The sequence below is a fragment of the Gossypium raimondii genome, chromosome 10, assembly GCF_025698545.1.
Source record: "Gossypium raimondii isolate GPD5lz chromosome 10, ASM2569854v1, whole genome shotgun sequence".
Classification (NCBI taxonomy): Eukaryota; Viridiplantae; Streptophyta; class Magnoliopsida; order Malvales; family Malvaceae; genus Gossypium; species Gossypium raimondii.
In genome coordinates, this window is record NC_068574.1 from 49,063,320 (window position 1) to 49,077,883 (window position 14,564).

General features: G+C 32.7%; 1 protein-coding gene across 4 annotated transcripts; it reads left to right on the forward strand.

Annotated features, from left to right (window-relative positions):
• The first annotated feature begins 488 nt into the window (after positions 1-488).
• On the forward strand, positions 489-11,140 carry LOC105776977 (E3 ubiquitin-protein ligase UPL6). 4 transcript variants are annotated; one of them, XM_052622039.1, is made up of 27 exons: positions 489-559; positions 861-1,049; positions 2,081-2,178; positions 2,483-2,610; positions 2,757-2,868; positions 3,194-3,374; positions 3,521-3,721; positions 4,008-4,190; positions 4,581-4,653; positions 4,847-4,965; positions 5,075-5,379; positions 5,532-5,628; positions 5,790-5,933; positions 6,112-6,195; positions 6,280-6,366; positions 6,583-6,723; positions 6,802-6,927; positions 7,537-7,635; positions 7,712-7,779; positions 7,876-7,942; positions 8,085-8,255; positions 8,343-8,432; positions 9,415-9,495; positions 9,696-9,769; positions 9,881-9,952; positions 10,127-10,216; positions 10,536-11,140. In XM_052622039.1, exons 2-27 carry the CDS (start codon positions 891-893, stop codon positions 10,600-10,602), a joined length of 3,117 nt encoding a protein of 1,038 aa, XP_052477999.1. In that variant the 5' UTR covers positions 489-559; positions 861-890; the 3' UTR covers positions 10,603-11,140. The 4 variants fall into 4 exon arrangements, with proteins under 4 accessions (XP_052477999.1, XP_012455427.1, XP_012455430.1 ...); XM_012599973.2 differs by lacking the exon at positions 489-559 and having other exon boundaries at positions 604-1,049; positions 3,539-3,721; XM_012599976.2 differs by lacking the exon at positions 489-559 and having other exon boundaries at positions 904-1,049; positions 2,092-2,178; positions 2,483-2,648.
• The last annotated feature ends 3,424 nt before the right edge of the window (positions 11,141-14,564 follow it).

A 14,564-nucleotide genomic window follows, 5' to 3' on the forward strand; every position in this document is an offset into this window, starting at 1 on the left:
AAAAATCACGATAATGTAGACTGAATTGAAAAACCAAAGAGAAAAAAAGAGAGAATACTATTAGAGAAGCCGTGACTAGTAACTAATCTGAAACTTGACTCCATCACTAACAAAGTTAAGATTTAGTTTGAGAAAATTTAGCGCCTAGGAAGTTTTTTAAAGAGAAAAAATTACAAAATTATTCTCGAGCCAAATACATCTCAAAGTCCCAACACATGATTTTTATACAAAAATTATTATATTTAGAATATATAAATATTTACATATTATATGCAAGACAATTAGAGAATAATAATGAAAATATAATTATTAAATATTGATGTTAATGATAAAGATTAATGAAAAATATTAAAATAAAACTAAGTTGATTAGTGATCTTGATATGATTAAAAAAGTGTTTAGTTAACCAAATAAATGAATATAATTTTCATCATATAATAATATTGTCATGAATCAAATTTTTCTTGGAAGAATCACGTTTGATTGAAAAACTAGACGGTGGCTTTCATGGGTTTTTGGACGTAGTGGGTGTCGACGTTGTACGATAACACCAGTACCTGTAGTAATCATTTTAATTTTAATTTTAATTTTTATTTAATGAAGTATTTGGTTTTAACTTTCCCACTCCACAGCCCAAAGAATCAAAAGATTTGCTTCCTTTCTTTCTTTCTCACTTTGTGTTTAATTCAGTTTCTCCACTTTTCTTTCCACCCAAACACCAAAAGTCTCTCTTTATTTTTAGTTATTACCTTCCCCATCCCTTATTTGAATTCCACACTGAGAACATTTTTAGGGCAACTCTTCATTGATCCAATCAAGGAAAAACCTTTGGAAGGGTATTGACTGGTTACCTGATTTAGGTTTTCTAGTGAAGGCGGTTAGGTTCGAGAATGTTCTTCACCGGTGATCCTTCCAGTCGGAAGCGAGTTGATTTGGGTGGTCGGAGCTCCAAGGAGAGAGATAGGCAGAAACTTCTAGAACAAACGCGATTGGAGCGGAATCGCCGCCTCTGGTTGCGTCGCCAGAATTCTGCAGCTCTCACGATTCAGGTTTGCTTTTATTCTCATTTTGAGTTAATCCGCTGCTTTGGCTTTTACAATTGAACAACTTTGTTTGCATTGAGTTATTTAATTTCTTGAAAACTTTTCCATGCGTGTTTAATTTTAACACAAGTAGCAATGAACAACTTCGAGTAACAATACTTCAAGTTTTTTATATAGATTTTGTAGTTTTGTTGGGTGTGGGAAAGAACTGGTTACATTGGATATGTTGCACTGCTTTACTATTATGCACAGGTTCTTCTGTCATGCTGTAGATAATGTAACTTTGGGGCTTAATTGTTGGTGGATCTAGCTCTAGAATGTAATGAGAAGGAAAGGCAAATAATAGAATTAACTCATATGATTCCACGGAAACGGATTCAATACCAAGGCATTGGATGTATGTTTGGAATTTGAATGGAAATAGGAACCTTAATTGATGTTGTTGGTTGTTGAAAGAAGGAATACGGTAATCATCAAGTTTTACTTGGGAAAATATGCGCTTTAACATGTACTAAAAATATTCTATAATATGTTGAAGAAAAATGGTTTTGTTATTTTGATTGACTAGAAGATGAATATCTAAAATTTGCTTTTGTTCCTTAATAGGTGGATGGTTTTCCTTCATTTTTGAACACCTCAAAGAACTTATACTCCAATATGATTTTATTTTTCTAAATTCAAACTTATTATACTCAAACATAAGTTTGAATTGTTTTAAGTCATCATGTTTAAATAGTCCAACTAAACCAAATGGTCTTTACATTATTAACTTGTTGAACTATCCTCCAATCTAGCAAGGTGATGCAATAAATAAGTTTTGTTTAAATCACAGCGGTACACTGTTTATTTTAAGCTTTTACTTTGCTGTGACCTTGTGTTTGGCATGTTGTTGGGTTTTCTTGCTAAGGTGGTATATGAGAATCTTTTAGCTATATCTTTCTATTAAGCAATTTCTGCGGAAAAATTGGTTACCTGGATTTATCTTTAAGAACTTGTTGGCCTTCATTTGCAAAGTGTTGACTAATTACTAGCTACAGAAATACTTCAGAGGGAGAAAGGTTGTGGAAGCTGAACATGCCAAGGTCCGAGAGCACTTCTACCAAACCTACAGAAAGCACTGCCAAAATGTAGATAGGTAAATCTGGACTCTTTAGGATTTGCTTGGTATGATGGAAAGAAGCGATGATGGAAAATTTGTTAATCTAATGGTTAAACTACATAGTAAACTGTTTATGAATATTAACCCTTTGATTAACAATTTTCCATCTTCACTCTTTTCCATCCTTAGTGCCTTTAAGCTCTTTCCAGGTTAATGAGAATTCTGTTTAACATATACGGTGAATTGATATACTATATTTTTAGCCTGTTTCAGTGCTTTCTAATTTACTTGGTCTATCATGTGATTTTCTGATTTAGTTCAGATTTTCTCTGTTAAACAGGCATTGTTTTGGTCCAGACTCAGAGTTTCTCCGCCAGCTAATTTTCTTCTTTGATGCCCACAATTTAAATGATTTTTCAGTTCTTGTTGAGACTTGCCGATTAATTCAGAATTTTGTTCGAGATAGCGGTATTCTTATCAGGATCCCTTCTTCCATATTGTATCATGTATAATTTTCAGTGTGTGAGTGTGTGTGTGTCTTTTTTGTGTTCTGTATATTATTGGTATTGTTATCCTTCTTTCTTTCCCTAACTTTTCAATATATATGCAAACAGGGGATACCGTTGGACTCTTTGCAGGTATGGACTATTCACCCAATCATTCTTTAGTTGCCTACAGACTGAAGCGGCTCTCATTTGCTTGTATTCAGGCTATACATCAGAACAGGTTAGTGCCTCAAATCTTTCTTTGTCTGCTGGTTTTGTTTTATATTTCATTTTTATTTTTGCATCACATTATGTAGCTTGTGCTCTTTATTTATGTAATTAGCTTTATATGTTCTGTAGAATCTCAGGTTTATAAAATAGAAACAGAAACAAGAAGAAAAAGTGAACACCTGATCTTGATGTTATGTATAGTCATACCTATCTCTTCTCCCCTTTCTCGTTGTTGGTGTCTTGTGCTCTTGTCTGGAATTTAATATACTCATATGTTCTCTGTATATCTCTTTGTTGTTTCTAAAGGTTATTTTACTTTAATTTTTATTGTACAGAAATCAATTGAAAGATCAACTGTTGATGGCTCCTGAGGAGGCCACTGCATCAACAACCATCTTGCTTCAAACATTGCTTTTGTTTTTAGATCCTAAACTGCCATGGGCATGTAAGGCAGTTGGTTATCTCATGCAAAGAAATGTATTCTCTCTGTTTAGAGAAGTTATTCTAATGGTAAAGGTACATTTTTCTGCCTCCCTGTTTTTAGGTTTTGTTTTCTTCCTTTTGGATGTATTATTTTTGTAGCCATTTTGATATACCTATCTCCATAGTTGCGCATCTTAAAATCTGTAATTAGTAATTGCCTTCTTCTTTCCTGATACCAGCTTAATTTTGTGGTGAAGGAAAATATAAGTGCTGGAGGTTCTTTTGGGAAAATATCTACATTGGAGCGTGTGCTTGCTCTTATGATTTCTCATGTTGGTCAGAGTACATGTGTTTGCTCAAATGTGGATTCACAATGGAGTTTCTCATCCCAAATTCTTACAATCCCTTTCATATGGCAACTTTTTCCATACTTAAAAGTGGTAAATTTCTTCTTACTTGTTTGGGGCTTTAGAAGTAGGTTTTTTGAGCCTAATTGAATCTTGGTATTGGTAGTATGTTGCATTGAAAACTTCGAAGCATATTCTCTGTATTCTACTTGGTTGTTTCTACTTTATCTTTTCAGAAACTACCTTTTTCTCCCTTTCCTTTTTAGTGTTGCAAAGCACCCAAATCTTTTTTCATAGCAATTTTTTTGTTGCAACATAATTTTTTGTTTTCATTTTATATTTGTTGCAGATTATAATTTTATGATGTTTCTCTATGTAGGTTTTTGCTTCTTGGAGATTGACTCTGCACTACACTAATAAGATGGTCTTGTGTGTGCAAAACCACGCTAATTTACTTCCCACTGATATATCAAATAAGTTTCCTGGTTATGCCTGCCTCCTTGGTAATATTTTAGAAACAGCAGGTGCTGCTTTATCTCAGCCTGACTGCTCATTTGAAATGGTAGGAAGATGACTTTTGTTAATGGTACTGTATGATTTTCTGCTACGAGCTTTTCTGTATATCATTAGCTAAATGTGGTCCTACATGCATTTCTCTAGAAAAATATTTTCCTTTTAATGTGATAGAAAGCAATGAATATGTGCAGCTGTAAATGCAAGTACATAGTTGAGATATTGTAGCCAAGTAGCTTCCATTCTAATAATTCTTTTAAATCTTTGTTTTAGTATTTCCACTAAAGCTGTGCTTATGCTTGCATTGAGTGTTGTTGTCTACTCTTATGCTTGCATCGAAACTGCTTCTTGTGTTAAAAAATTTCAGTTTTTAATGTAATTAGGTTTTGAAGGTAGTTTTTTTTTTTCATTATTTTTATATTTTTAATATTTCGAGCAGGCCATGGACCTTGCAGCTGTTACAACTTTCTTGTTGGATGCTCTTCCTCCTATAAAATCATCAAGCAGAGAAAGTATGCCTTGCCTCTTGATATGCTACCTTTCTCTCTCTTTCCTCCTCTTTGCCAATGTAGGCTTTTTGCAAGCATTCTTAGCATGGAAACTATAAATTTGGTTATAGTACAGAAACAATGACTGATTTTTTTGCGCATCAATTCTTCTTTTAATTGGTTCATCAAAATTCTCATGCATAAGTATTGGCTTCAGGTCCTACAGTTGCAGAGGATGGTATGATCATAGGTGATGAAATAGAGGAAATAGTTTTGGATAGTAATTTGGAGCAGCAGATAACTAATGCTATTGATTCACGCTTTCTGCTGCAATTGGTAAGCAGTCTTGACTCTTAGTATGAAAATGACTTTGGCTATCCTCATGAATTTAGTTTTTTATTTTCAATATCAAAGAAAGGGTTCAAAGTTTGATTCATCTGAGCAGACTAATGTGTTGTTTGGAGGGATTTCCGCTGCTTGTGATCCACATAATGAAGGACCAGATGATAAGGAGGTGGCAGCCGTTACTGCTGCTTGTGCTTTTCTGCATGTTACTTTCAATACTTTACCTCTAGAGAGAATCATGACTGTACTGGCCTATAGAACTGAACTTGTTCCAGTGCTTTGGAATTTTATTAAGCGATGTCATCATAATCAAAAGTGGTCACCCTTGCCTGAGCGTTTTTCATATCTCTTGGGAGATGCACCTGGTTGGCTGCTACCTCTGGCCGTTTTCTGTCCAGTGTATAAGTAAGATGATTGGTTGATTTCTGGCAGAAAGATGTTATGCACTTCCTGTTTCTTTTTCTTTTCAACCTTAACTCGTTTTTGTTTTTAAAATTTTGAATGGTGTTTTCAAATTGATGATTGAATAGTCTTGCTTCTTGGTGGTTGATGATTAGGCACATGCTTATGATAGTTGATAATGAGGAGTTTTATGAGCAGGAGAAGCCATTGTCTTTGAAGGATGTCAGATGCCTAATTGTCATTCTGAGACAGGTGTTTCATTTTGTAAAACTGTAGTTGATGAGACTGTTACTTAGACTGTGAAGCAGTTTTTACTTTTCATGCTGAAAAACATTTTGTATTTGCTGGACTTTCATTAGATTAAGGACATGACCTATTGATATGCTTCAATTCTTCTGTTTTATTATGTAAAGGCGTTATGGCAGCTCCTATGGGTGATTCCTTCTGTTCACCCTACCTGTGGGAAATCTATCTCCAATACTTCTTCTCATAAGAGGCAACTTGTTGAAACTATTCAAAATAGGGTTGGTACTGTGGTCTCAGAGCTCCTATCCCAGGTAGATGCCTGTGTGTGATATTACACACATATGTTGGCTATTTGTCTTGTGTGTGATATTACACTCTCTGGCTTGTGCTCTATAAATATAAAAACAATGTTTCTTGAGGATAATGGCATGCAGGAAAACATTATTCTCTTTTCGCCTTTCTGATTTTTTTCTTAAATGGGTCTTACAGTTGCAAGATTGGAATAACCGGCGGCAATTTACTCCGCCCAGTGACTTTCATGCTGATGGTGTAAATGACTTTTTTATTTCTCAGGTAATAGGAACTCCATTGCAGTTTTCCAAGTATTGATATTTTTCTATGCAGCATGTTTGTTCTGATCTCAATTATTCCTAGCAGGCTGCGGTGGAAGGCAGCAAAGCACATGACATATTGAAGCAAGCACCTTTTTTGATTCCATTCACCAGCAGAGCTAAAATATTCACTGTGAGTAACTAGCAAATTTTGCTTCTGATCCTTTAGTTGGAAACTGTTGGATCTTGAAGAACAAGCAGTTGACATGACTATCTTTATCTGAATTCATTGGATTGGGAGGTTGGGAGTTACCTGGAAAATTAGTCTAACATTTGGATTCTTTTTCACTGATATTTAATTTACCATTTGCCTTGCTTTATATCTTGATTCTATAACTCCACCTACCAGTCTCAACTAGCATCAGTTAGGCAGAGACATGGGGCTCATGGAGTTTTTACCAGGAACCGATTCAGAATACGAAGGGATCATATTTTAGAAGATGCTTATAATCAGATGAGTCAATTGTCCGAGGAGGATCTTAGAGGACTGGTATACGTTACGCAAGTCTTGTCTTCCCTCTTGACACTGTGAAGAATGATATAATCATTTTTATTTGCTTCCCTACAGATTCGAGTAACTTTTGTCAATGAGTTTGGGGTGGAGGAGGCTGGCATTGATGGTGGTGGAATTTTCAAAGATTTTATGGAGAATATTACTCGGGCTGCATTTGATGTGCAATATGGGTTATTTAAGGTTGTTAATCTCTGCTAATGCTTAATTGGTATCTTCTTTCCGTATGCGTGAGTGGTTTCTTAATAAGCTGGTTGGGAGTTAGGACGTTATCCATGTATTTTTTATTTTTAATTTCAATCATGGTAAAGATGCCAGCAGTGTCATCCTTACCTTTCTTCTATGATGGTATTGGTAGGATTTAAGATGGTATGCTTCTTTGGGGTTGAGCAGGTTGAGAGAGAACATCAGTATGCAATTCTTTCTGAACAAGGGAAAGATGAAGAATACTCAGATTTTCGTAATCGTTGTTTTTATTTATTTTCGAATAATAATGTGTTTGGTTTGATTTGTAGACCAAGAGAGTGATGCTCTCTCAATGGGATATTTCAATGATAAAGATGGATTTAACACTTACTGAAATCTGAAGTTGGTATAAAATGTAGGAGGAATCGTGGAATCCAAACAGACTAGTATGGCTGTTATGGAAAGTTCATAATCTTCTCTTTTTATTCATTTAAAGTCAAATTTGGTTCTCACTAGTAGAGATCCATTTTGTTGTATATGTTAATTTGTCTCGCTTGTTATGTATAATAACACATGTTTCTTGACATACTTGGCATTCTTACCTAGGAAACAGCTGATCACCTCCTATATCCAAATCCTGGATCTGGGATGATACATGAACAGCATCTCCAATTTTTCCATTTCTTGGGAACACTACTTGCAAAGGTATGTCATCATATTACACAGCCTAATCTGCATCTATAGGGTTTATTGATGAGGCTTAATGTCACCTTCCTTGTAGGCCATGTTTGAAGGGATTCTTGTGGATATACCATTTGCGACATTCTTATTGAGCAAATTGAAGCAAAAGTAATGCTTTGAATGGTTTCCTCCTCTCTGGATGGCATTTATTTCGATTGTATTCTAGAGATACTAATAAATGCATATTCTCCTATCGCTGATTAGGTACAATTATTTAAATGACTTGCCTTCTTTGGATCCAGAATTATATCGCCACCTTATTTTCTTAAAGGTGATTCTTTCTTCTCCATTTCCCTTTTTCTTTCTTTCATATTTAATGGAAAAATATTTGACTTTATTTCTCATAGTCATACTTTCACGTGGCCTACATGTAGCCTTCTTATTTATCCCACCTTCTTTGCTGTGACTTTCAGCATTATAAAGGGGACATATCAGAGTTGGAGCTCTACTTTGTAATTGTGAATAATGAATACGGCGAACAAACAGAAGAAGAGCTGCTTCCAGGAGGCAAAAACATACATGTTACAAATGAGAATGTCATCACATTTATTCACCTTGTATCTAACCACCGTTTGAATTTTCAGGTAGTGTGAACCTTCATTTCAAAATAGTTCAATGCATCTGTATTTTAATTTTCATGATGGTGACGCAATGAGATGGCATCGTTGCAGATACGTCAGCAAAGTTCTCATTTCCTTAGGGGATTTCAGCAGCTTATGCAGAAAGATTGGATTGATATGTTCAATGAACATGAATTGCAGGTATTATCTTCTACTTCAAATCTCACAGCTTGTGCTTACTTTGTGGTCAATATAGTATCCTAATCTTACTTGAGGTCTTTAATGCCTATCCTCTGGAATTCCTTCTCTTAAAAAAATTAAAGGTTATAAAGGGCAATTTTATCATTTTATAAGGTTGGGTTTTGCCAATGTACTCTTTATTCGTAATTTTTGGGCCAATTATATTTCATAGAATATTTTGTTAATATATATAAAATAAGTTTTGAATAGAAAAATACTATAATGTGGATATTCCACCTGTAACAGAAGTTTGTTCATGTGGATTGCCATGTTGGAATAAATTAATTTTTTTATGTAAGTTTATAATAAAATAAATAGTTTCCAAACATTAAATTTTAATTATTTATAGGAAAAAACTAATCTGAAGTTAGTTAGTCTTATGTCACTAATTCTCTTACTAAGCAAATGTACTATAATGAGTAAATAGTGCAAAAAAGAACAAAGAAAAAGAAAAAAGAAAAAAAGAGACTAAATTTCAAGTCACTTGAGCTTGTCTGACCTATTAGCTTAAAGTTTTTGTAAAAAATGAAATTCCATAAACCGTTTTTAGCAGGAAAAATGTTTTTGGGCTTAATAGAATAAATTAAAAATAAAAAAGCTAGAACGAGTTAATTAAACACAAAAATCATTAATCTCTCAAATGTCAAAAGGCTGATAGGCAATTACTTCTGTCTATTCTTTTCTTTGCTTAGGGAAAAAAAGCAGTGTGTTTTTGCTTATGTCTTCCTGATGATGAGCCTTCAAATTGTTATGCCTTGTGAACTGCAGTCTCTGGTTGAGATTTGTAATTATTTTGTGCCAAAATGCCTTTAAGCATTGTTCTAATTTCTTATGATTTAACATCTTTCGTGATGATTTAAGGTCTTGAAAGTATTTATCACTCGAGTGCGCAATCTTCATGTTGAGCTTTACATAAATCATTGAAATATGTTTTTGGTTTCAGCTTCTGATTTCAGGTTCACTTGATAGCTTGGATGTTGATGACCTTCGATGCCACACCAATTACGCTGGTGGCTATCATGGCGTAAGTTATTTACCCTCTCCTGATCTCTTTTTTGTTGGTTTAGAATGATTTATTATCCCACGAGCGTTCTTTGATTCCTAATTTTATTTCAGTTGAAAGGAGAGTGCAAATTGTTACTAAATTGACTTGTTCCCCTATCTGATATTATTATCAAGGGTTATTTGCTTTCAAAAGCTTATTTTTACTTCTTTATTTGACAGGAGCATTATGTCATTGATATGTTTTGGGAAGTCCTCAAAAGCTTTTCACTGGAAAATCAAAAGAAATTTTTGAAGTGAGTTGCATCATCCGTGATCTGTGCTTGTTCTCATGTTGGCTACTTCAATTGTTAGCTTCAAGAATAATGAACTTGAGAGAGGATTAAACTATACGAGGTTTTTTTTAGGTTTGTGACTGGTTGTTCTCGAGGACCTTTGCTGGGATTCAAATATCTCGAACCTCTATTTTGCATACAAAGGTAACAATCATACTAAATGTACTCTCCAAATATGATAAACTTATCAGTCAGGTGGTTAACAGGAACATGAGCGTCATAAGAGACTGCTTATTTCTCTTTTGTACACTATCTTTTTTTTTCTTTAAAACCTTTTCCAATCAGAAATTAATGATTTTGCTGTGGACTTATTTACAGAGCTGCTGGAAGTGCCTCTGAAGAAGCATTGGACCGATTACCAACATCAGCTACTTGTATGAACCTTCTAAAGCTTCCACCATATAGAAGGTTTGTCTCTTTGAATAGCTTACAATAGAGTAAGACTTTGAGATAAAAAGTTTAAGTCGATATCTTGGCATGAAAATAGCATTGCTATTTATGGTGATGGATAAATTAGCCTGCAAAAGAATGGGATTAGCCATTCTCTTGTGCACCATTTGTCATTTTGCCTGTACTAGCTTCATCTTGGCTGCTTACTACCTCCAGAAATCTGATTATAAAGCTGCTCATCATTATCATGTTAATATATATAGATAGATAGATAGATAGATAGATAGATAGATATTAATTATGGTTAACTTCCATATGATGTGTGCTTATGGTGCAGCAAAGAGCAACTGGAAGCCAAATTGGTGTATGCAATAAATGCAGATGCGGGTTTTGATTTGAGTTGATGTATCCTGTGGATTCCAGTCCGACACAATGCCAGGCTCTGCTGTTGCCTGGTTGGGAACACTCATTTTGCAGTTATATTAAAGGTTGGGAGGACATGCTATGATAATCTCCTAGTGGTTTCAGAGATGCAAGCAAGGAGCCTTAAGGAGAATCAATGAGTGCTGGGCCAAAGGGTGATGGCTAAGCATAACAGTGTATAGATAAATAGCTTGCTCCTTTAGTTGAAATGTACAAACGTGGAGACATCTGCATTTAGTATTCTCTCATCTCCTCTTTTGTGAAGGTTTAAGCAAACATATGAAAGAGGGAAGCGAACAGATATGGAATCTGCAATATTTATTAACTTCTGAAGATCACTCGTGCAGTGCAGCAGCAAGGCTCATCAAAACTACCAGGTTTGGTCTTTTGTCATTGTCAAGGTGTTCTTGATGCAAGTCAAATATATACATAAAAATAAATAAATAGATAAATTTCTTGTATAATCATTTGTATATGAATAAACATTTAACATAATTGTCTGTTCAAACTTATGAGTAATACCCCCCCTCTCTACGCCCCTGCCCCGCCCCTTATAGTTGAGCTTTATGCTATTTAAAATATTAAGCATTGCTTGGTTTGGGTACATTTTGTGATGGTTGCTAATGTTCTATCCTCCCTTGGCTTTTACGTAGTATGATTAGGTTTAGAGTAGGCGAGATAAGCCAAGTTTGAACAGAGAAGCTTGAGCTCCAGCTGGATTTGAAATTAGCTGTTCAAAACTTGGCTGGAGCTTAATCAAATATTGTTATAGAAGCTTGTGGATTTAGGATTATAAGTCTCAAATTTTAGGGTTTAGGGTTGTAAGTTTATATAAGTTAAGGGTAATAATTTAATATTAAAATCTCATAAATAAATAGTTTGATTAGAAACTGAGTTTTCTTTTTCAGTCGAAATCAATTAGACTGCAAGCCAAAGTGGTTGGCCACAAATCTTGTTTGTTGTAATGACTTTTTAGGCGTAAATATTTTACTCAATGAGCTTAAATGTTGAGTTATGCACAGGTGGTGATTCTTTTATGTTACTAATTTGCTTTATAAATATTTAATATTAAAAGATGAATAAATTTATTAAGATAAAGGTATTGTGAGAATAGTTTGTAGATTAAAAAATATTTTTATGTAATAAATGAAATAAACATGTTTGTTCGTGCGTGCTCTGTTATTAATAAAATTAAGTTTGCCTTGATCATTGCTTGTATATCTAAGAACTTTATTTGATATTATAATAAATTGCGCTGATATTTGTTTTGAAACAAAAAACTATTGAATAAATTGAAATATTTTGTTGTTAAAGAATTATTATCTTAGTAGATTCCTTTTGAGAAATCAAGAATATTTTATTAATTAACATATAGATTAAAACAACTGTTTTTGTGGTTTTGATTAAAAATAAATATGCATTTACATAGACACTGGGAAAAAGTGATCGTGTCTTGTATGTTTATAATTTAGTTTTTTAACTATTCAAGTTTAAAAGTGCAAGTTTTCTATTATGATGTTTTATTTTGTTATTACGAATCAAGTATTTCTTTAATTTTAAATGTCACTGTAGCAAACTTGAGAGATTAATTGTAAGGTACTTGAAATATAAATTTTAAAAATAAAATTTACGACGAGGAGAAGAATTTGTAGTTATTTTAATTATACTATAAAAAGTTGCCTAATCAATGAGACCATATATATATATATATATTTATTATCTTTATAAGGAATAAGCAACATTTTTGTGGTTGGGTTTTAAACTTTTATGGTTTACATTAATCTTAAAATTTAGTAATTTTTTCAAGTTGATCCATAAATATGGATTCGGTTAAGGTGATATTATATCCAAGGATTTTAAATTGGATGGATGGTTATGACTAGTTTAATTGTAAAGATTATATAAAAAATTAAAAATAAGAAAAAAAGAAGGTTCAATCATCTTTTCAACTGGTTTGATTGGTTAGTATAATTCTTTACTTTTGATTGGTATTTAAATCCGTTATTAATCTAACCGGGTAGTCCAATAGTGATTAAATCATCATCTAAAATTTAAAAAAATTATATATTGATTAACGGAAAGAAAAAAGAAAAAGGAAAGTATAAGTCCAAAGCGCTATAAATGTCATTCAATCTAGTCTTTGAAAAGAAAAAAGAAATATTTTCCAATTAACAGAACCCATTCGCATCACTGAGATGAGTATCGGTGTCCATTCAGAAGACGTCCCACAAAAAAACACAGATCAAATCTACTTTCATGCCATTGTTGTATTAAGCATCTGTCTACATTACTGGTAGAGTAATAAAAGGCTTGTATTCCCATTTTCAATTCCAAATTCTATCTTTTACCTCTTATCAAGATATATATGATGAATGGGTTGGGTATTTAAGTTTGATTCCAACTCTTTACAGTATGGAACACGTTCTTGCTTTGAATATTCTCCTTCCTCCCTTTACTTTCCATCTTTGCTTTGGTTTCTCTACCAAATTATAAATGGTATTATCCCCGCTTTTGGTAACGAATTTTGTCCCCTACTTGCATAATTATTGTCCTGGGGAAGTTGAGGCTGGTTAGATAGGCTCTTCCACTTGGTTTGGTTATTGAAATCAACGTGGATGGCGCCTATTTTGAGAGTGATTGTAACGGTAGATTAAGTGTTATGATAAAAGATTCCGAAAATTTTGTACTTGGAGGACTTGCACAATCTCTTCAAATTTGTTAGGGACAGAAACTATGTTAGTTGTTTGGATATTTTATTTTTGATTTTCATTATGATTCAAATGTACATGTTTAAAAATAAATAATTAAATACATTACTTTATTTTTATATTAGTTAAATTAAATTATTTATATGTGCAATATGTAAACACAAAATGACGCAATGTCGATAATCATGTTAGTGATTTGTGAAAATCATATCAAAATATATTTTCATGTATACAATTACATAAGTCATAATTGATATATATCATTACATATTTGACCAAAATTAATGTATAGTTTAAAGATTTATTCCATATAAAATTTCATAAAATAAATATAAGAATACCCTTAACTTGGATCTAAATATATGAACAAAAATTAGTATAAAAAGAGAAAATATATCATTTTGGCTAAATGCGTAACAATTTCAGTACTAAAAATAATGGTAAATTTGCACTTTGACCTTTTAAAATATAAAATTTGATTTAATTCTTTAAAAATTATAAAGATGTAAGCTATTAAAGTAATGAAACTACATTTTTGCTATCGCAAAAATTATAATTTAATTTTGATTTCCCCTAAAAAAGTTTTATGATTTCGCCCTTTGTTGTAGGGTTATATGCGCAATCATATCAACGACCACCCTCACTGCACAGACAAAAACCAAGATACTAGATGAACGAGACTCATCAAACAGATCATTAAAAACTAAACTGTCAACAATTAGTTGCAAATACTAGGATTTAAATTGAAACAGAAATTAACAAATCATTTATTCATAACATTGATTGAAAAAACAAAAAAAAAGAAACTTTGTAATAAGTCAAGTCTCGAGATAAGAAATAAAGTTATAAATATTAAAATTGAAATTTTTACATTTAATATAACTTTATATCTATACATATTGAGTCGAGTGATAAAGAATTCGATAATGATTGAATATATTAAGTTACATGGAATAATGAATGAGTATGAATGGATATCGTTTGAGCTTAAAAAGAAGAAGAAGAAGAAGGTGAAGTGATAATAAATGCAGTATGTAGTAGATGTGGTAGCTTTAAATCATAAGATTAGATATTTGAAAGATGAGTTAATTAATATATCTATAATTTATACATTACGTATTAAACAAATACAAATATACTACAATAGCAGCTAACCTTTTGATTCATTTTCAGACTTTTAAAATCATATTAATTTATTTAAATTTTTTTTAAAATTCTTGAACTTATGTTGATAT

What these genes read in the sequence shown, in the direction of transcription:
- LOC105776977 (XM_052622039.1), top strand. Translation starts at nt 891, where the DNA reads ATGTTCTTCACCGGTGATCCTTCCAGTCGGAAGCGAGTTGATTTGGGT. An exon ending in ACCACCGTTTGAATTTTCAG is followed by an intron (nt 8,256 to 8,342) that starts GTAGTGTGAACC and finishes GCATCGTTGCAG; the next exon opens with ATACGTCAGCAAAGTTCTCA. An exon ending in AATCAAAAGAAATTTTTGAA is followed by an intron (nt 9,770 to 9,880) that starts GTGAGTTGCATC and finishes GGTTTTTTTTAG; the next exon opens with GTTTGTGACTGGTTGTTCTC.